This window comes from Podarcis liolepis (assembly GCF_965112155.1).
Source record: "Podarcis liolepis genome assembly, chromosome: 4".
In the NCBI taxonomy this organism is placed as follows: Eukaryota; Metazoa; Chordata; class Lepidosauria; order Squamata; family Lacertidae; genus Podarcis; species Podarcis liolepis.
The window spans coordinates 27,369,506-27,391,421 of record NC_139558.1 but is presented as its reverse complement, the minus strand read 5'-3'; the positions used below and the strand labels follow the sequence as shown (position 1 = coordinate 27,391,421).

General features: G+C 43.0%; 1 protein-coding gene across 2 annotated transcripts in view; it reads left to right on the top strand.

Moving 5' to 3' along the window:
* Nucleotides 1–21,693, top strand: part of CARS2 (cysteinyl-tRNA synthetase 2, mitochondrial) — a 31,431-nt gene extending 9,738 nt beyond the window's left edge. For both annotated transcript variants that reach the window (XM_083501232.1, XM_083501233.1), the window contains exons 8-15: nucleotides 84–217; nucleotides 4,313–4,377; nucleotides 7,899–7,965; nucleotides 8,319–8,457; nucleotides 12,155–12,278; nucleotides 17,047–17,145; nucleotides 18,559–18,819; nucleotides 21,301–21,693. In XM_083501232.1, coding sequence (XP_083357358.1) covers nucleotides 84–217; nucleotides 4,313–4,377; nucleotides 7,899–7,965; nucleotides 8,319–8,457; nucleotides 12,155–12,278; nucleotides 17,047–17,145; nucleotides 18,559–18,819; nucleotides 21,301–21,363 — 952 coding nt within the window. In that variant the 3' untranslated portion in view covers nucleotides 21,364–21,693. The remainder of the gene's footprint in view (nucleotides 1–83; nucleotides 218–4,312; nucleotides 4,378–7,898; nucleotides 7,966–8,318; nucleotides 8,458–12,154; nucleotides 12,279–17,046; nucleotides 17,146–18,558; nucleotides 18,820–21,300) is intronic.
* Nucleotides 21,694–21,916: the final 223 nt, after the last annotated feature.

Below are 21,916 nucleotides of genomic sequence, written 5' to 3'. Positions count from 1 at the left end.
GATCTGTAACAGGAATGTATTTCTCTGTCTTTTTTCTCCCCCCCCCCCCCACAACTCCCACTCATTGATTGCTTTTGTTGTAGTCTGGTGTTTGGAGGACATTTGGATATCCACACTGGTGGAATCGATCTTGCATTTCCTCATCACGAAAACGAAATTGCTCAATGTGAAGTTTATCATCAGTGTGAACAATGGGGAAATTATTTTCTACACTCTGGTAAGTGCTTAAATAAACCTTTTTTTTGCTTTTGACGTCCCTAGCATTCCATTTCATTCAGTTACGCCGTTCCGGACAAAATCAAGTTTTTAAAGGTAACATTTAATGAACATAATTACCCCATGTCGTAACTTAATTTTGATGCTCTGTATCTGTTCTTCTGTTACCTCTCAATGCATGACAAACACAGTTTGCTTATTGAGACTACAGAAGTTGCTTGTGTATTGCACTACTGTGTGTAAGTTTATGCTGGGTTTTTCTGAATGAGTCAGCGCAATATTTTGGAGCCTCTCCAAGCCATCTTCCTACTAGGGATCAACCGTGGCAGCATAGAAGTGGCCTGTGCAATTGGACTGACTCGCAGTCTGAGCTCAGTACAAACATGAACTTGGATCCTGTGAGCTGTGAATAAGGATATCAATTTTGTTTATTAGTTGCAACATAAGGAGTCACCAAACTCCCAAAATTTTAAGATCATAAAGCAAATCAGAAGAACAATTTGTTTATGTTACATTTAAAGGCATACAATAACCCATAGAACAGACCCAATAAAACAGCAGCAGATCTTCAGCAGCAAAGTAATATCAAGAAATAGCAAAATCAACATCAACCACCAGCTGCCTGGGAAAAGAGAAAAGTTAATGATGGCACTATGTGGACTTCACTGGGGAGAGGATTCCGCTATCTGGGAGCTGCAGCAAAAGACCCTCTCAAAGGCACCCTTGAACCTCCCTCTATAGCCCCATTAATGCCTCTTTGAAGTTGGAGGACCCAAGTGAACAGTGTGGGATAGGATGTGAGCTGTTGGTGGTTGTGGGAACTTACCCAAAATCTTGAAGAGGAACCTTGTATGAATGGAGCTACAAGTTCCTCTGCCTGATTTTGGGTCACCTTTTCAGTGCTGCCCTCCCTATGCTGTTTCCCACATTGCTCAGGAAAGTTCCCCAACCCTCTGGATAGCCCTTTTGGGAGCTGTGGTTGGTGGGGAGAAGAAAGCGGACAAGTCCTCTTAGGTGGACTTCTTTCCATTCGTGGTTTTCAAGATGGAGGCCGTTGTGCCCTCCTGTGTGAAGCTCTCCTCCTAGAAGTGTTCTTCAGCAGTCTTCGGGTGGGGCACATGACATTTGATTTGGCCCTCTGAGGGGAGTGGAAGGGAGAGAGGGAGCATGGTGTCTTCTGTAAGGGGAATTACATATCCCTGTCCTTCTTCATGTGGACGTTACCAGATCAGGGCCCCAGAGGCCTTTGTCCTACCACAGATATTAGGAAGGAGCATTCTGGGATATTTTCACATCACATCTCTTATTGGAGTGGGAAAAGTAAGGAGAATAGTTTTGCTCATAAAATGTGCGCATGAATTGATGAGAAAAAGAGTCTTCTGAAAAAGAGTTGCCTCACGTGTGTCTGTTTTTATCCTAGGCATTGGTTTATTTTAAGCCTGTTGATACTGCTTTAGATTTAGCTGCTTTTAAGTATCTCAGTACTACCTTTTCTCTTAACAGTATGAAACAAATAAATACCCAAATGGTGAAATTTCAACAAGCAGTCAACCTGGTTCAAACCATTTTTACTCTTTTTGCAGAGTTGAGTCATGATTTCTGATTAATGGTTTTCCCTGTTCCTATAATATATATACAGTGGTACCTTGAGTTACAAATGCCTCAGGTTACAAACACGTCAGGCTACAAATTCCGCTAACCTGGAAGAGTTACCTTGAGTTGAGAACTTGGCTCCAGGATAAGAACAGAAATTGTGTGCTGGTGGCACAGCGGCAGCAAGAGGCCCCATTAGTGAAAGCACGCCTCTAGTTAAGAACAGTTTCAGGTTAAGAATGGACCTCCGGAACGAATTAAGTTTGTAACCCGAGGTACCACTGTATATATATTTAGGATGCAACAGCCTCCTTAATATTGTAAATCAGAATGCTGAAAGACTCAGAATTTTTCTACTAGAGATATTCACTCCATTATGTTTAAGACGTTGCTTTTAAAAATTACTTTCTTACACGTGCATGCTTCGAATGATGTAGAGTGCTATTTGGGTGTTCAGATTACCTGTATCTGATTAATTTACTTATCTCTACCTTTCAGTGGCGCTATTGTGAAAGCTAGCATGTTGCATTCATTAACTGATTTCTTCCTCTTCTTCTTCTTCCCATAACTTAATGTGAATTATTCATAGGCAATTATTATTGAGTTTCAGAAAATAACTTTTGAGTGTTCCTTAACAGATTGTAGAGTTTGGGCAAGCTCATTAATGGGACTCTATTCAAGACTGCTTGCCTCTCTTGAAATATTTGTAGAAGGAGCTGATGGAGAAAATGCACAACTCTCTCTCCCTCTCTCTCTCTCTCTCTCGTGTGTGTGTGTGTGTGTGTGTGTGTGTGTGTGTTTAACAGTACAATGGTGCACAACAAAACCTAAGAATCACTTCACACAGTATATGTTTCTAGCACACTTCTATGTAGAAATTGTGTGAAAGCCGTGTGCAGATTGTCACACACGATGCCCGCACACATGCTGTGGTGCTGTGGTCATTCACGACTTCCTGCCACATACAGGCCCCAGTGGAGCCATGCTGTGCGGTTGTTGCAAAGTATTGTCCATGGATAGGGTTTCCTTCTGTTTCTGCCTTTTCTCAGAAAAGAATGAGGTAAAATGGTCCTTGGAAGCCATCTTGGGCTTGAAAGTGGCACTTTGCTTATATAATATTATTGATTTGTTTAAACAGCTTACCGTATTTTTCGCTCTATAAGACGCACTGGACCACAAGACGCACCTAGTTTTTGGAGGGGGAAATCAAGAAAAAAAATAATATTCCCCAGCCCCAAAGAGCAAAGAAGCCAAGTCAGTGAACAGGATCCATCCCGCTGGCTGTCTTGGCTTCTGCCATAGCCGCGCAACCTCTCCAGCCGGGAGCTAAACCTCTCCAGCGTGGCTAAAGAAGCGTGGCTAAAGAAACCAAGGCAGTGAGTGGGATGGATCGCGCTCGCTGCCTTGGCTTCTTTAGCCTTGCGCAACCTCTCCCGGCTGGAGAGGCTGTGTGCAGCTATGGCAATTCCCCCACCTCCTGCAAAAGCCCACAGGAGCCGAGCACTCTTTAAGAAGCGCGCGGCTCCTGTGGGCTTTTCTACGAGGAGGGAGAAGGGACTGACTGCCCCCTTCTCCCTCCTGGGGAAAAGCTCGCAAGAGCTGCGTGAAACTTGTGTGCGGCTCTTGGGGGCTTTTCCTGCCTGTCTCCCCCCTGCATTCACTCCATAGGATGCACAGACTTTCCCCCTTAGATTTTAAGAGGGGAAAAGTGTGTCCTGTGGAGCGAAAAATACGGTATATACCACTTGGTTACAATAGTCCCTACGTGGTATACAGAAAATACAATACCGAACAGGTGAAAATTGGTTAAAACTATTAAATCAAGCTTAAGTTACAATGCCTGCTGGATTAAAAGTCTTCGGTAGGTTTTGGGGTCAGGGGTAGGTGGACTGTGTTACCTCAGCTGGAAGGAAGTTCCATAAAATTGGGCCCAGTTTTATGAATGCTCCATGTATAGCAAATGAAACAAAGCCCATATGTATCAGCCCATTTGTTTCTGTTGGGATAGGGCCCTGGGATTGTTCCTTAATTTTTTAGTTGAAGAATTTCCTGGGGGTGGGGGATTTTGATCTGTGGTGCTGCAAATTAAAGGGCTAGTTGTGTTTGGGAATATTTTAGTTACTGTAATAGGGAACGAAAATGAAAACATTGGCCTTTCCTTCTAGCGCTGAGTAATGGTAATAGGCTTGCTTAGTTGAATATTACACCCTGCTTGCTTCAATATCTGGAAAACCCTACATTAATATGCAAACTATTTAAACCTAAAGCAGTTACAAGGCACATGACCAAATCAGTTACAGAAATAGCAGCACTGTTTTTAATATTTTAAAAATTCTTGTTCCTCTCTGTTCCTTAATATAGAACAACAAACTGAGTGAAATAGACTCTGGTCTACTGTTTTCTAGCTCCTGCTATTCTGAAAAATAATGTAACCTTGTCTTTGTCTTTTAAAAAAACTCTGCTCAGAAAATAAAGCAAAGTCATCTTGCCTTTGTCGTTCCAGGACACCTGCATGTTAAAGGGAGTGAGAAAATGTCAAAGTCACTGAAAAACTACATTACCATTAAGGTATTGTAAACTGGCGCACGCTTCCATTTGACTTGAATCCTCTGAACAGTTGCCACCACCGGGAATGTGTTTTTTGGGTTTTTTAAAAATCAAGTTCCTCTCAGTGGATTTGGCCTGTGCAGGAAGAAGCTTGAAGAAGAAGCTCTTAAGATCAGAGGGTGTGATGGAGGAATGCTTGAGGCCTGGCCCAGCTCATATTCAAGATTACCTGTGCCACCCTGGGCATGTCTACTTGGGCACAAGTCCTATAGCGTTCAAGATGACTTGGTCCCAGGTATTTAGGATTGCAGTCTCAATGCAGAAGAGCACTGCCATCTTCTAACTAGGGCTGGGCCATATCTGGTTTTCATCATCATGATATATCATGAGCTAAGCATCGTGATAGGGGACGCGGGTGGCGCTGTGGGTTAAACCACAGAGCCTAGGACTTGCTGATCAGAAGGTCGGCGGTTTGAATCCCCGCAACGGGGTGAGCTCCTGTTGCTCGGTCCCTGCTCCTGCCAACCTAGCAGTTCAAAAGCACATCAAAGTGCAAGTAGATAAATAGGGACCGCTCCAGCGGGAAGGTAAACGGCGTTTCCATGCACTGCTCTGGTTCGCCAGAAGCGGCTTATTCATCCTGGCCACATGACCCAGAAGCTGTCTGCGGACAAATGCCGGCTCCCTCGGCCTATAGAGTGAGATGAGCGCCGCAAACCCAGAGTCGGTCACGACTGGACCTAATGGTCAGGGGTCCCTTTACTTTTAAGCATCGTGATATTAGGATGTCTGAAATAAGGATGGAGTTATGTAGAGACATTGGCTGGCTTCACAGTTTTCCCCGGATTGTGAATTTTGTATAGCGTGCACACACACACACACACACACACACACACACTCAAAATATTGCCAAGTCAAAAATTATGAAAACAGTATCATGATATGAAATTCAAAACGGCTTTGGACGATATATCAATATATCACCCAGCTCTACTTCTGACTCTGTACTTGCTTTAGCTTCATTGGTTCATGAGAGGGACACAGGTGGCGTTGTGGTCTAAACCACTGAGCCTCTTGAGCTTGCCAATCAGATGGTCGGCGGTTCGAAACCCAGCGATGGAGTGAGCTCCCGTTGCTCTGTCCCAGCTCCTGCCAACCTTGCAGTTTGAAAACACAGGAAGGTAAACAGTGTTTCCATGCGCTCTGGTTTTCATAACGGTGTTCCATTGCGCCAGAAGCGGTTTAGTCATGCTGGCCACATGATCTGGAAAAGTGTCTATGGACGAGCGCTGGCTCCCTCGGCCTAAAAGCAAGATTAGTGCCGCAACCCCACAGTCGCCTTTGACTGGACTTAACTGTCCAGGGGTCCTTTACCTTTACTTTGGTTCATGAATTTATGTCTAAACAGAGATGACGGAGGATTAAACAGGTATCAAAGAGAACACGGCTCTGTATATCTATTGTAGTTGTATTGCACTCATCCTCCAAGGAATCCTTGGGGTCCTCCTTGAGGTTATTCTACAGTATCCATGATTCTTCACTCCACATCAAAACATTCCGTTTAACAGGCATCTTAAAATGTAGTGTTACTTGTTACAGGGATGGGTGAGGATCATTGGGCTCTAGTTGTTGGACTAGAACATCATTTCTGACCATGGGATTCTGGGCCTGGTGGGAGTTGAGTCTAACAACATTTATATCCAGCTCTTGCTCAGAGGAGGCCATCGTTTTCCCTTGCAACAACTTTGAGGTCCAGTGTAGCGCCATCCAATGCAGTGAGTCCAGCTGTGTTCAGGTTAGCAGTCCAAGGCTGCAAGCGTACCTGGCAGTAAGCTTCACTAAACTTAACAGGCCTGCTGTCTTGAGTAAACAAGCGGTAGGAAGTGTAAAGCAGAGGTGGGAAAATGCATAGTTTTCCAGATGTACTTAGACTTCAGCTCCTTCCGCCTCAGCCAGCGTGGCCCAAGGCTAACATCTTGTCCACCATGCTAGCTTTAAAAATGCCTCCATGTTGTTGGGAAGAGGACATCGTGATAAATTCTTTGGAACGCAAAGGTGACATTTTGTTTGCCTGTGGATTTTTTTGTATGTCCTTCGCAAATCAGTTGTATATTGTAACTGGGGGAATCTTTTGGATGGGCTAGTTGGCATAGTAATTGATGGGTAATTTTTCTTCACGGATCTTAAAGAAAAAAAATAAACTCCTGAAGGTGAGTTTCAGTCCACTGACCCAGACTTTCTCTTGTTTATTCATGAGAAAACTCTCGTGTGGAAAAATCCCCCCTGAAAATCTGCAGCATTGACTGCTTTCCTTTTGTCTTCCTTCACATTTAGGAATGAACAGATTCCAAAGGACTAGTCAGGCGTCGTTTCCCCCCTCTTTCTGGACTCAAGTTGAATAGTGTCTGTCAAGCTGTGCTTGTTCTTTTGAGTCTTCCTTCCTGATACTCTCACCCCGAGTTTAGTTTAAGTTGCTAACAGTTAACAGTATATTATATTGTTCTGTGTCCTGCGCGGAAGACAGGATATTGTCTAATATTGAGCGGTGAGAGTATCTGCGTTTCTTACACCTAGGAAGCCAAACTCAGATATTTCACTCAGACTGTAAAATGAGGCAGATACATGTCATGTGTTTAGATACACACACAAAATTCACTTTATTCTGAACCTGCTCTTTGTGTTTTTGTAAAATTTGGGTTACATTTTTAATTTTGTGAAATACTAATGGGTACTAGGGGGAAGTTTAGCAGGCAGTAACTAGGAGGTACATAGCCAGAAGGAAGTGACTGTAGTTCATGCAGGTGCCTAAATTCCATCCCCGGACATGGGGCCCATTTGCCGCCCTGTGTTTCTGTGCATTCTGACATTCCTGCAGCAGTGAGAACTAGAAGCTTGTTTTTTTCACTTTAAATGAAAACTAGAAGCTTGGGTTTTTCCACTTTAAGTGAAAACTCAAAATTCCTTGTCAGATTCTGCCGCAATATGTGCTTGTGGAAACGGGCATCGCTGTCTGCCTTGATATAATCCGCTTTATGAGGTATATAATAGCAGAGGGTCGGGAGCTTTGAGGTGTGTGGAAGGACTTGGGATTGTGTTTGTTAACGAAGGTCTTCCTGTTGTAAACTGGAAGGTCTGTCCCAAACTTGCAATCCCAGCCCTGTATGCAAAAAAATAATTCATGTGAGTATTGAAGGCTGGATGATGATGATGATGATGATGATGATGATGATGATTTAATTCATGTGAGTATTGAAGGCTGGATGATGATGATTTCCTTTCTATCACACCTTTCCTCAAAGTTGCTCAAGGTGGCCTGCCTCCCCCCCATTTTATCCTTACAACCCTGCAAGGTAAGTCAGCCTGAGATGCTGTGGTCTTCTAAGTCCTAGCCCAACACTCTGACCACTACATGCAATCTGGGATTTTGCAGTGTCATGGAGACTATTTTCCATGACAGGCTATGTCCTTTATGACCCTCTTATAACTGTTGGTTATAAGGAGAGCTAGAGCTTAATTTGTATTTCTTTTTCACTTGTCTTTAGGATTTCCTGAAGAAGTTCTCACCTGATCAGTTTAGGATGTTTTGCTTACGAAGTGGATACAGATCAGGTAAGGAAAGCTCCTTTGAGTAGAGATGGACTATCCATAAAGTCATAATTAGGTGTATGCTTTGTGTGCACATTTATAAGGCATAACTTTTGGGTTGGGGACTCTTTTTGAGAGTGCTATGATTTGGGGGGGTGAGGGTTTTTTTTGTCTGTACTCTTGAAAGTCAAATCAATTTTCAGATGTAGCCCTCTGTTGGCTGGTGGTAGGAAGAGTGAGGGGGCTGTTAAATCCATTCCCACACCTGAGCCACGTGAGATTAATAGTTTTTAATAGTAGCATAACCATTGTTCTCTGTTTATATAATAATGCTGATGCTTTGACGGAACAACATAAAGCTGAATTTATTTTCCTAGCTGTTGAATACAGTGATGACAGCATGAATGATGCAAAGAACATTCTTCAGACAATCTGTTCTTTTGTGAGCAGTACACATGCCTACATGAAAGGACAACTTTTGTGTGAAGCCGTTAGAGAAGATCTACTGTGGGAGAGGTGAGTGTGAAGGCCTGTTGTGTTGTGTGTTATTGGCCTGGTATGTGATAAAATCCTGAGAAGTTACCACTTCAGCTGGCATGCACCAAGTGCCTTTATATGCTTTCCCTATAAACAAAGTGAGAAAATAATCCCTGCAAGTAAAAATGACAAGCACATCAGAGAAAGAAGTTTTAACTCATCCTGTTCCTGGCATGTTAGGTTTTTTTTGCTTCCGGAGTACAGTATTGTTTTTTCCTCACAGCTGTGTGTGTATTTTGACCCCTTCTGTTTTGTAGTTTAGCCTTCCTTGAGTTGTCTTTGCTTTGATTAATTAGCATACCCTGTTCACTTTTTTCTTTTAATAGTTTTAAAGAGAGTCCAGGCACAACGCAAGGCTGTTGCATAATCTTTTCTATTGATTGATTATATGGTCATGAATCAAAATCTATTCAGTTGTATTAGTGAAAAGAGCCATATTCTCTGAACACCAGCTTCTGACGCTTCGTAATTTCTTTTCCAATAACACATAAATCTTTCCTATTCCTCAAGAAACAGATTTATAGATCTTCCTTCCCCGAGCTTAATACCGTATATTATCTTCAATAATGCTAATGTCTTCCAAATTTTAATGAATTGGATGCTAGGAATTGCATTTCTACTCTGGCCACTTGCAGTAGCCATGTTTGTGGAGATTAGGAGTATCAACCGAGCTTCATTCTCAGTTTTGGTGGGATTGAATAATATAGCCGCAGGTATGGCTGTCTTGAGAGAGAGAGTTTTTTCATTTTTCTACATATCAATTTTTTAAAAATTCAAACTTTGAAACATCCAGTGACTTCCCTTTTTCTCCTTCCATTGCATTTATTTTAATGCCGCCAGCATTTTGAGCTGTGTACAATTATTTTCCATATATTCAATAAATATTTTCCACTCTTCTCTAAATATACGTTCTTCTTGCTCTCTTACTCTGTGGGTTAAACCTGCAAGTTCTGCATATTCTAACATCTTAAGTTGCCAGTCCTCTTTACAAGGGACCTCACTCACTTTCCATTTCTGGGCCAGCAAAACACGGGCTGCTGTTGTTGCATACATAAATAAACTTTTCCGGGACCTGGGAATTTGTGTCTGGGTTATTCCCAACAAAAAAGACACTACTTTTTTTGGGAATGTAAATTTAAACATTTTTTTCAGCTCATTATAATTCAGACATAGGCAAACTTGGTGCTCCAGATGTTTGAGACTACAGTACCCATCATCCCTGACCACTGGTCCTGTTAGCTAGGGATGATGGGAGTTGTAGTTCTAAAACTTCTGGAGGGCCGAGTTTCCCTATGCCTGTTATAATTCTTTGCCCATTATTACTGTACACATGGAAAAAGGTTCCTTCTACTTTACATTTCCAACACATAGCTGATTCTGCTTTATACATCTTAGCCAACCTACTGGGAGCTAGGTACCATGTATGGATTATTTTTAAATAGTTCTCTTTCAGAGAATAACACGCAGGAAATTTCAGATCACTTTTCCAAAGTTTCTCCCAGAGGTTTAGGTCTATATTGTGACCTATATCTATTGCCCAGTGTTTCATTGATGCTGTAACTAGCTTGTCATTTGTTTTCCATTCTAATAAGAAATTATACATTTTAGACAAATGTTTATCCTTATTTTGTAACCATTCTTTTTCAAATTGTGAGCTTTGGTCTGAAAACCCTTTTTTTTAAAAAAAAATCTACCTTAAACGTATCATATATCTGGTGGTATTGTAACCAATCCGTAACATGGCTCCTTAACTTCTCCGTAGGTTTCAGTCTAGGTTCTGCAAAGTCCAGCAATTCCCATTGTCTATCCATATTAACTCTCTTAACTGTAATTGCTCCGATGGGTGATTACCATAAAGGTGTGTTTTCCTTTCTAGCAGACTTTTACATTTCTCCCAGACTCTCTACAAATTCTTCCTGAGAATGTGGTTCATAAAACTCTGACAGATTTTAGCTTCCCCATACCAAAGATATGCATGCCGGCCGAATTCCTGAGAGAGGAATAATGAGGCAGCCTGCTGCTGGAGTGCGTTAGAGCCCAGCAACCGCGGCTCGACTGCCAGGACGGCCCGGCTCCTCACAGAACTGAGTGGGCCCATTGGGAGCTTGCTTTGGTCACTGCAGGACCCCGTAATGCCCTGGCCGTCCCCAGGACTTTCTTTGGGGTGCTTGTTGCCTTTGAACTACCCCAAAATTCCCAAAAGCAGCCACCGGGTTACTGCGATAGTGGCACCGGCTGCCTTCTCCCCTCGCAGCAAACCGGAAGTCCAGGAATGGCTGTCTTAAAATGACTAGAATGTTAGTGTACGTATAAACCTATACCTTGACAAAGATCATCCGGAACTGTAAACACCCACATATTAATGCCAACGTTCTCCACTCAAAGAATGCAGTGAAAATGTAACAATGATTAGCAGAAGGGAGTTTGTTCAAGGGGGCTTCCCCAGTCTTTTTATAGAGCATCAGTTACGTGACAGAATATTGCCCAGCAAGCCCCTGCCATTGGTTGGTGACAGCTGTAGCCATTCTGATTTTTCTTCCCTGCTGATGCACACTCTTGGTATAAGAAATGGCAGATTTCAGGGCCACCACTAGGCGTGATGGCTGCAGAAACGTTTTCAGAACTTTAATCTGTCCTTTTTTATAATAATAATAATAATAATAATAATAATAATAATAATAATAATAATAATTTTTATTAAGTACAAATTAGAAAACATACAGATTTACAACAAAAGAAAATACAAAAGAAAAAGAAAATACATATAACCAAGGGGAAAAATTAGAGAATACTTTGTCTCTTTTCATATTTACAGTTATTTATACCTCTATAAAATGCTATTCACAATATAGGAGTGAAATGAAAGATAAGATATCAGAAAAAAGAAAAAAGAACAAAGAAAAAATAACGAAGTAAACGAAAAAGATCATAGGTGAACTTTTTTTAAAGTAGATAAGTATTCACGACACATAGCCGTTTCCCATCTATATTTATATTCAATTGTATAATTTCATCTTGTCCTTATCTACCTTAAATAAAGTATTATTTTTTTTAAAGACTTCCACCGTTTGCCTCACACGTTTTTAATAATCCGTTCGTCAGATCCTCTGTTCTTCATATTTTCCCTTTGGATTTCCTTAATGTCTCACTTTGTATTTTTTATATTACGCACAAGATTATTCTAAACACAACCATATTTTTGTAGTCGAGTCCTGGTTTTGTAAATAATCATTTAAAAACTCCCATTGCTTCATAACCATAGTTTTGGATTTTCTCCTTATTATATCCGTCAGTTTTGCTAGTTCTAGAACCTTTATTTGTCCTAAACGCAGGTACAGTGTGCCTGGAAGATGGGCTGCAGAGAGGTAACAGGCAGCAGGAAGTCTTGTAATCTCCCATTCATTTGTCCCTTCTGTTGTTAGAGAACTATCCGTCCTCCTTTAATAGTGATTTACCAAATGGCACTTGATCCAGCTTGTGTGAAGCACTTTTGCTCCCCATGCAAAAGTTGGAGCAGGAACTTAGCCGCCTCCTGATGAAATTATTGGTCAAACTACTTAACCTGGATACATCCTGCCAAAAGTGCATTTTAACTAGCCGGTCGGTTTATGTCTGGGGTTTTTGTAAAAAACAACAACACTTCCGTTGTCTTAATTTTCCCCCCTCCTTCTCCAAGGCTAGCCAACACCAAAGCAGCGGTGAAGTCTGCGTGTGCCGATGACTTTGACACCCCCAGGGCTATTGGTGCAATTATGGACCTCATTCACCATGGCAACAGGCAGCTGAAGGCCGTCACTAAGGTAACCTGTTAAGAGACAAAGATCAGAAACCGACCATTGTCTAAACAGTTCTGTGCTGACGGGTTGGTTTTATCATTTTCCTGGGCGAAACTTGCAAGGAAAAATAAAGACAAATGATTCCCTCCCCCACCCTCTGCCACATCCCAAGACAGGCATTTATACAAACTGCATTTCTAGAATCCGAAACCTCTTTTGCTGTGTTTCAGAGCAGCAAAAGTTTTATTTCCTTCTTGCTACTTGGTATTCTTAGGCAGCTGAAGAACTTTTACACGAGCCTTTTTTCGTCACTAATCACACCGTTCAGTTATGTATTTACAGTTGTACCTTGGTTTTCGAACAGCTTAGTTCCCGAACGTTTGGCCCTTGAACGTTGCAAACCTGTTTTGCTTTGTGACTGTTTTGCTTTTTGAACTATTTTTGGAAGCCAAACGTCTGATGGGGCTTCCGTGTCTTCCGATTGGCTGCAGGAACTTCCTGCAGCCAATTGGAAGCCATGGTTTGGTTTTTGAACGTTTTGGAAGTTGAATAGACTTCCAGAATGGATTCCGTTTGACTTCCAGGGTACGACTGTATTTATATGAGAGAGAGAGAGACGGGGGAGTACTCAGGTAATCTTTCGTAGAAACTGTTGTTTTCCTGAGTTTATTCTGTTCTTTCCCCTTTTCTTGCCCAAATGTTGGCTTGTTGCGAATTTAAAAGAAAAATAGCTTCCAGCACTGTTGTAGTGGTAGAGATTTTCAGGTGTGAACTGACTGGCACCAGGGCTTTCTTCCACCTGGAACTCGCCGGAACTCAGTTCTGGCACCTCTCATGTGGGCACCATTTCCATTATAAGAGAACAAGGCAGGTATTCATGGTGAGTCCCGGCACCTCTTTTTCTAGAAAAATAGCACTGGTGGCAGCGTGAAGGACATAGCATCCAGGTGGAGCAGAGTGATCCTGAACTTGGAAGTCAGAGTTGTCTCCACTCCCAGGAGGACGACTTTCTCCTGTTGGTCGCTAGTGGTGGGCTTCGCTGCAGGAGAACCAGGAGGAGTCTGGCTCCAAGCCACCATAGACAGCTCATCCCTGTTGGTTTGCTTACAGACAGAGCAACACGTTGCTAATATATGGGGGCAAGATGATGAGGTACAGTGGCCGCTGTTAGTATGGTGCTAGGATTATATTTACACACACACACAAAAAAAGTTTTCCTCCAGAATGGCATGTAATTGCCACAGAGGTCATGGGAAGATTGGGGATTTATGTATTGTGTTGGGAAGGCAACCGTGAATAGGCAGAAGTGCTCCCCTGCTTGTGCAGAGCACTTTGGGGCCCAATTGTGGAAGAAATTACAAGCAAATGTTTTTTGGTCGGTCTACTTTTAAGCCTATCTTCATTCCCATTAATGTCTAGAATTGGTGAGTTAGTTATTAAATGGCACCAGATATTCAGGGAGTGTTGAATATTCTGCCCAGGGCAAAATGTTGATATGTGTGTGTGTGTGTGTGTGTGTGTGTGTGTGTGTGTGTTTTGGGAGAAACGGCCTGCTTTCTACTTGTTTGGTACCCTTCTCATTTTGAGTCTAATGGGTAACGTTCTAAATGGCCACTACTTCTGGAGCACTGAACTATTTACAGTGTTACCTCGGGTTACAGCCGCTTCAGGTTACAGACTCCGCTAACCCAGAAATACTACCTCGGGTTAAGAACTTTGCTTCAGGATGAGAACAGAAATTGTGCAGTGGTGGCACAGCGGCAGCAGGAGGCCCCATTAGCTAAAGTGGTGCTTCAGGTTAAGAACAGTTTCAGGTTAAGAACGGACCTCCAGAACGAATTAAGTACGTAACCTGAGGTACCACTGTAGTTCCATGCTTACTGTTTTTAAAGTGCCTTTTCTGTAAGCCACTTTAGTGAGCCATCTGATTGCATTAGTAAAGTTTTATCTACGTACAGCACACAAACACACACACTGTTAACAAGAGAACACAGTGTTTTGGTTTTTTTAAAAAAGTATTGAATCTTGGCAGTATAGATTCTAGCTCAGTGAATATCTGCATGCAATCCATCATCTGCGACATTATTATTATTTCCTAATGTTTTGTCCCTTGTTAAATTGATTTCTTGGAATTATGATCTTCACTAAGGTGAAGTTGCTTCCCTCCAAATCTTGACTTGCCCGAGATCTGTTATGTAACCAAGGCTGTATCGTAAAACACTCTACGGGTATTTTATCCTCCCCACTCACCACACAAGCATTTAAAATACAAAAATCCTTCACTATGGTTAGCCAGGCTTTGCAATGAGAAAAGCTGGCCTCAGTAACCTGTATAAATTGTTCAAATGTGTACAAACTAGTGTTTTGACTGCTCAAGACGATGGACGAGTAAAGCTGGGAAGCTGAACGAAATAGGAGTCTTCAAATGCTCTTGAATTTCTGTGGTTTCAATAGGTATGGCTTTCACACTGTTTTGTGCATGGCCTTTGCGACAGTAAAAGCTGGAAATGTGTGTGGAGCACTTAAATGGAGAACTGAGATTGGCAAAGCTAGATGTTGAACCCAGTTTTAATGCTATTGCACAGAACTGCAGAATCAAAATAATAATATTTTTTTTTATTTATACCCTGCCCTCCCCAGCCAGAGCTGGGCTCAGGGCGGCTAACACTAGTAAAATTACAATAAAAACATAATGGGGACACATACACACACAACCCCCCCCCCAATTTATTAAAATATGGATTAAAATACAATTTAAAATGCAGCCTCATTTTAATGGCAGCCCATAGATCAAAACCATAAGGGGAGGGAAACATAAGGGTCAGACTGAGTCCAAACCAAAGGCCAGGCGGAACAGCTCTGTCTTGCAGGCCCTGCGGAAAGATGTCAAGTCCCGCAGGGCCCTAGTCTCTCGTGACAGAGCGTTCCACCAAGTCGGGGCCAGTACTGAAAAGGCCCTGGCCCTAGTTGAGACCAATCTAAGCACCTTTTGACTTGGGACCTCCAAAATGTTGTGATTTGTGGACCTTAAGGTCCTCCGCGGGGCATACCAGTAGAGGTGGTCCCGTAGGAATGAGGGTCCTAGGCCACATAGGGCTTTAAAGGTCAAAACCAGCACCTTAAACCTGACCCTGTACTCCACCGGGAGCCAGTGCAGTTGGTAAAGCACTGGATGAATGTGATCCCGTGGCAAGGACCCCGTAAGGAGCCTCACTGCAGCATTCTGCACCTGCTGGAGTTTCTGGGTCAGCTTCCAGGGCAGCCCCGCATAGAGCGAGTTACAATAATGAAGCCTGGAGGTGACTGTCGCATGGATCACTGTGGCCAGATCAGGGCGAGAGAGGAAAGGGACCAACTGCTTGATACGGCGGAGATGGAAAAATAATGTGGTGGTGGAAAACATTTTTTGGGATGGGTCAAAAGCTACATTCCCTTAAGGATAGTCAGTTAGAAGAGCAAAGGTCAGTGATGAGGGACACAATTCCTTTCTGTCTTCCCACTTGTTTTCTTGCCGTCCAGTGTGCTGGATAAGAGAAAGAACAGATCACTCTTGCTAAATCTCTGCACTGATCACTTGCAAGGGGCTTTGTCCCTTGGTTCTTCCATGTGCTGGCTTCCCTCACCCCCACATTTATCCCTCTGGGCTCCCCATGCCTCCACTGCAGAATAATGGAACGCAGTCAGTCCTGTTTATAATATACACACATGCACAGTCTGATAATGTAGCTTTCTTTGTTAATGACAACCATGACCTCATAATTTGGCAAAAGATGTAGATGTAAAATACTGGATGGAATCATAGAATTGTACAGTTGGAAGGGGCTATCAGAGTCCCGGTATGCCCCACAGAGAGCCTCAAGGTCCATAAATAGCAACACCCTAGTGGTCCCAGGCCCTAAGGAAGTTAGATTAGCTTCAACCAGAGCCAGGGCCTTTTCAACTCTGGCTCCGGCCTGGTGGAACGCTCTGCCTCACGAGACCAGGGCCCTGCAGGATCTGATTTCTTTCCGCAGGGCCAGTAAGACAGAGTTGTTCCGCCTGGCCTTTGGCTTGGAGCCAATTTGATTCCCTCCCCCTCTTTCTTTTTTCCTTTCCTTCTCCTCCTGCGATGAGGCTACATTTTAATATTTTAAGGTTTCATTATTTTAATGTATTTTAATTTTGTTTTTAAGTTGTAATCATTCAACTTGTTTTTATTATTGCTTGTAAGCCGCTCTGAGCCCGGCCTTGGCTGGGGAGGCTGGGGTATAAATAAAAATTATTATTATTATTATTATTATTATTATTATTATTATTATTATTATTATTTAGTTCAACCTGCTACAATGCAGGAATTTTTCTCCTAACTTGGACCTTGAACCCACAACCCTGAGATTGAGAGTCTCATGCTCAACTGCCTGAGCTTATCCTATCAGTTTATCCAAGAAGCCTTGGAAGGTATTTATTTCTGAGCTTTTCCTAGATAATGTACATTAAAAAAATCTCATAGCAAGAGTTGCAGGAGAGAGAGTGGCTTCAAGGAATTGCCTTGCTGTCCCGAACTTTGCCCCCTAGGCCTTACAAGTGCGGCCCGGCTTACATACGAGCGGCATTTTGTTTTCCTAAAATACTCCTCTTCTTCTGCTCTACGGCTAGTTACTGCGGTTAAGAAGTCTTCGCTCTTGGAAAGAAGGAGGTTTAGGCAATCTAGCAGATAAATAGATTCCCGCAGAGTATTGTTCGCTTTCATCTTTTGTCCGTGTGCGGAGAGATGTTATCGTTACATCAGCTCTTTTGTGTGTTTTGAAATCAGGAAAGTGGATCGCCTCGGAGCGCTGTTGTGTTTGGAGCCATTCTCTCCTACATCATGGAATTCCTTCACACAACTGGGATCACCCTTGAGGAAAGACAGGTAGGAAACCACCCCACTTACCTGAGAGTAAGCCCCATTGAATTCAAGAGGACTCCGAGGAGCTGTAGTTAGGTGTTGTAGGGTCACAAAACCAGGCTTCCAACAAACTGTGTGCCTGGTCCCTTGTCCTTCGGAAAAAACATGTTTCCAGGTGATTCCATCTTTATGTGCATATAAATTTTTATATGTTACTCACCCTAACACAGGGCTGTCCCTAGGTGATTTAGCGTCAAGTTTGTTGTTGTTTTTGACTCCTTTTTTAAAAAATCAAAATTAAAATTATCATCCTACCTGATCCTCAGAAATCTATCTGGATTGATACAATTCCAAAGCACCGTGTTAGTCTTTGGCTTAGAAACCAAAAACAATAAGGCTGAAAATGAGAAACACTAAATAGGATGTATTTTCCTTTTCTGAAAGTCCTGATAACTATCTCTTAATGTATTCATTTTAGTTGTGATGTAGTTGATGAGCACCTGGTGTCTATTTGGTTTTAGTTACTGCAATGTGATTGTGCTTTGTTTTACATTGCATTACTTGGTTATATGTGTTGTTGTTTTGTGGAGGGGGGAGTAAAAAAGTTCATTTAAATAAAATCATCACTACCTATCAGGACCAGTGGTCAGGGATTAATGGGAATTATAGTCAGAGAACAGCTGGAAACCAAAGTTGGGAAACCCCTGGTCTATAGGGTGAAATACACACCTGTACAAATCACCTGTCATCCTGGCTTAGATGCAAGTTCTGCACTAGGTGCTTTCCTTGTAGGATTTTTTGCTACATTTGAAGAGGGCCTTCACTGTTTTGTTTTACTTTTTAACAAGATATATATACCCCTTGGGGACGCGGTTGGTACTGTGGGTAAAAAGCCTCAGCGCCTAGGGCTTGCCAATCGAAAGGTCGGCGGTTCGAATCCCCGCGGCAGGGTGCGCTCCCGTTGCTCGGTCCCAGCGCCTGCCAACCTAGCAGTTCGAAAGCATCCCCGAGTGCAAGTAGATAAATAGGGACCGCTTACAGGCGGGAAGGTAAACGGCGTTTCTGTGTGCTGCGCTGGCTCGCCAGATGCAGCTTTGTCACGCTGGCCACGTGACCCGGAAGTGTCTCCGGACAGCGCTGGCCCCTGGCCTCTTGAGTGAGATGGGCGCACAACCCTAGAGTCTGGCAAGACTGGCCCGTACGGGCAGGGGTACCTTTACCTTTATATACCCCTTAATCGAGAGTAATATTATTTGTTTAGAAATGGCAATCAAAACAGGCATAATACAGCCCATTTTGCATCTTACTTAAAAACTTATTTTTAATGTATGCAGGTAAATTACATGTTTGGGTACTCCTGGTGCCATTCTGGACATAGCTGGCTTCCTGTGTAAGTGTGTTGCATGTTGGGATTGAATTCGGGTTTTTGATTTACAGGTAGCTCCAGAAAACGAACATTCAGCCATGCTCTCCAACGTGATAGATGAACTGGTGAGCTTCCGAACCAAAGTGCGCAGTTTTGCCCTTGCTGCACCCGAGGCTGCGGGGGGCGTGTCCGTAGATGGCGCCCCTCTGTCGAAAGAAGCCCGGCTGCAAAAGAAAACCGAAAGGCAGCAACAGTTGAAGGACCGAGCGCCCCTCTTGCAAGCGTGTGACAGCCTACGTCGAGATCTAGCCATATACGGCATCGACATAAAGGTTCGCCTCTTTCTCTGCCCAAATCCTCCTGGCTGAACATTTCTGGCATATCTGTGGGTTGTTTTAGGAATAGGGATTTATTGTGATCTTTTCTCCCTCCTTCCCACTCCCCCCAGAACAGGCAGCTTTCCCCCTCGCATCCTAAATGGTTAAAATACAGTAGGAGCAACAGTAGATTTAAACTTGAATGGTCGTCACGTTTGGCTGAAGCCAGCAAGTCCTTATTACTGCCCTGTGTAGCTGCCTTTGCTGTTCTCAGTGGAAACAACTGTTGAGCGTTGAAGAGCCTCTTTTGTTCTATAGAGCCCTTGGGAATTTTTTAAAATATTCAAGCACTCCTGTAGTCGCATAGTGAAGGCAGAGGAGTGGTGCTGGCTTTGGGAAAAAGTGCTCCACAAAGTTTACTTGCCCCCTAGGTACTAACTGTGTGCCATGCAAGGGGTATGTTGGGGGTGGGGGTTTGTAGATTTTAGAAGAGCAAATAAATGTGCAAAAGTGCTTTGTTCTTATGCATACTATTTGGATCCGAGAAGCCCTTTTTATTATGAGTAACTTAGGCTTCTGTGAGGGAGCTGTGATGATGGCAAAAGCAACCTGGGTTGCAATCCAGCGAAAGCAGACTGGGGGCCAAAGGTCCTGTTAAAAACTTTGTGTACTTGGTCCAGTCTTATGTGTGGACTTGCTCATGCCGTGCTGAGGGTACAAACCAGGCGTAAAACAGGAAGAGGACTGTTGTAGCAAGGTCCTCCTGGTTTCACAACCGAAAAGGAGGACCCAAAAACCAAATGCTGGTTTAGGTTTATTCTTGTTAGTCGGTGCTGTGACAGCAGGTGTCTCTTATCACCACCACCTCAGAAAAGCTTAAGCCATTTCAATAAAATAACCTGGCCCTGTATAACTGAAGGAGCGTCTCCACCCCCATTGTTCAGCCTGGACACTGAGATCCAGCACGAGGGCCTTCTGGCGGTTCCCTCACTGTGAGAAGTGAAGCTACAAGGAGCCAGGCAGAGGGCCTTCTTGGTAGGTGCACCCTCCCTGTGGAATGCCCTCCCATTAGAAGTCAAGGAGCTGAGTAACTATATAACCTTTAACAGACATCTGAAAACAGCCCTGTATAGGGAAGCTTTTTAAGGTTTAATGAAAATAAAAAAAATTCCTTCCAGTAGCACCTTAAAGACCAACTAAGTTAGTTCTCGGTATGAGCTTTCGTGTGCATGCACACTTCTTCAGATAAACTGAAGCAGAAGTTGCCAGATCCTTCTATATAGTGAGAAGGTGGGGAGGGGTATTACTCAGAAGGGTGGTGGGAATGGGAGATTGGCAGATAGCTGAGATGAGCCTGTTGACGACTCTTAACGACTGCAATAGGTCTTACAGGAAAAGGCAAGGGGTGAGAAGGTGAAAAATGGCTTAGTCATGTATAATGAGATAAGAATCCAATGTCTTTGTTCAGACCAGGTCTCTCCATGGTTTTAAGTTTGGTAATGAGTTGCAATTCAGCAGCTTCTCTTTCCAGTCTATTTCTTTAAGGTGCTACTGGAAGGAATTTTTTTATTTTGACTATGGCAGACCAACACGGCTACCTATCTGTAAGGTTTTATGTTTTGTTATGTTTTTATATAGGTTGCAAGCTGCCCAGAGTGACTAGGGCAACCCAGTCAGATGGGCAGGGTACTACTACTACTACTAACTGCTAGCAAGTCAACAGTCTGCTGATTTATGGCACAATCCTATATATTATTACTCATGGGTAAGTCCCATTGTGTTCACTGGGACTTACTCCCAGGAAAGTGTACATAGGATTGCAGCCGTCATCAGGGAAGCATCTTAGAAACATGAATTGTGACTGCTATTCCATTATCGCAGATGAAGTGAGCCTGTGAAAAGATGGCAATGAGTCTAGGGCAGGGTGAGGGACCCTGTGGCTTGCAGATGTTTGCTGGACTGCAGCTCCCATCACCCCGACCCATTTGCCATGGTGGTTGGGGTTAGAACATCTGGAAGGCCCACAGGTTCTCTCCCATTGGTCTAGGGCAGAGCTTTCAAAACTTACCATGTTGGTGACGCGCTTTTTAGACGTGCATCATTTCACGACACAGTAATTCAGTTTTGCATTATTTTGTGACACAGTAATTCAGTTTTGCAAACAAACCGGAGGTTAAACTAACCCCTTTCCAGTCCCGGGAGGAGCATGGGGAGCATTTGTGTGACACACCTGCACACTGCAGCCAACACACTAATTTGTTGCAACACAGTTTTGAATGTTCTGGTCTAGGGTAAGCCAGTATGCCCACATTTGAAGCCAGAGTTACAGTCCTGTGGAGCCTACTTTGGAAGTCAGGCCTATTGAACAATACAGCATTACTTCGCAGCATGAAAAGGACTGAGTAGAGGCTTTTCCAATTCATATTTGAGTTCTAGAAGTGGTTTGTGTTAAAGGAAATGTGTTTAACACACACTCCTTTTTTTGTATTTATGCAGGACAGAAGTACTACTTCTACATGGGAACTTGGAGAGCCCAGTAAAGAACGGGAAAAGAGCTGATAAAAATAAGAAGTACAGACTGAGTGACTTAATACTGTGGCGATATAATGGATTTTGAATTACCCTGGCTGAGAGAATCCTCGTCCTTGAATTACTGGGTGGCAGAAATAATTCTTAAAACTGTCTACTTCAAATTTAAAAGCAAGAAGCTTTGCCTGTTTTCTGAAAAGATTGGTGTGGTGTGGTGGGGAGGAACAATTGCAAATCTGTCATTTATTACAGCAGCTCTCCTGTATTCTCACTTATGGAATCCTTTGACTCTACTTCAGCACCTCAAGAGTTTAAACACTGCTTCAACTGCGCCATCTAGAAAATAGAATTAAGTGAAAATAGCACTGTCTACTGTAGTGGCACAAGAGGTGAGTTGGCTTAAATTTGCTTTTACCAATAAGTAGTTGGTATCCCTTGGCACGGGGAGATAGAAGGCCCCTGCCTCAAAAACAGCACACCCTTCGAGAATAACTTAAAGCTTAAAGGCACTAGGATTTAGATCAAAAACTCCAGGGTTTAGAGGGAGGGTGTTTTGTTAGCAAGATGCTGAATCGTACACAAA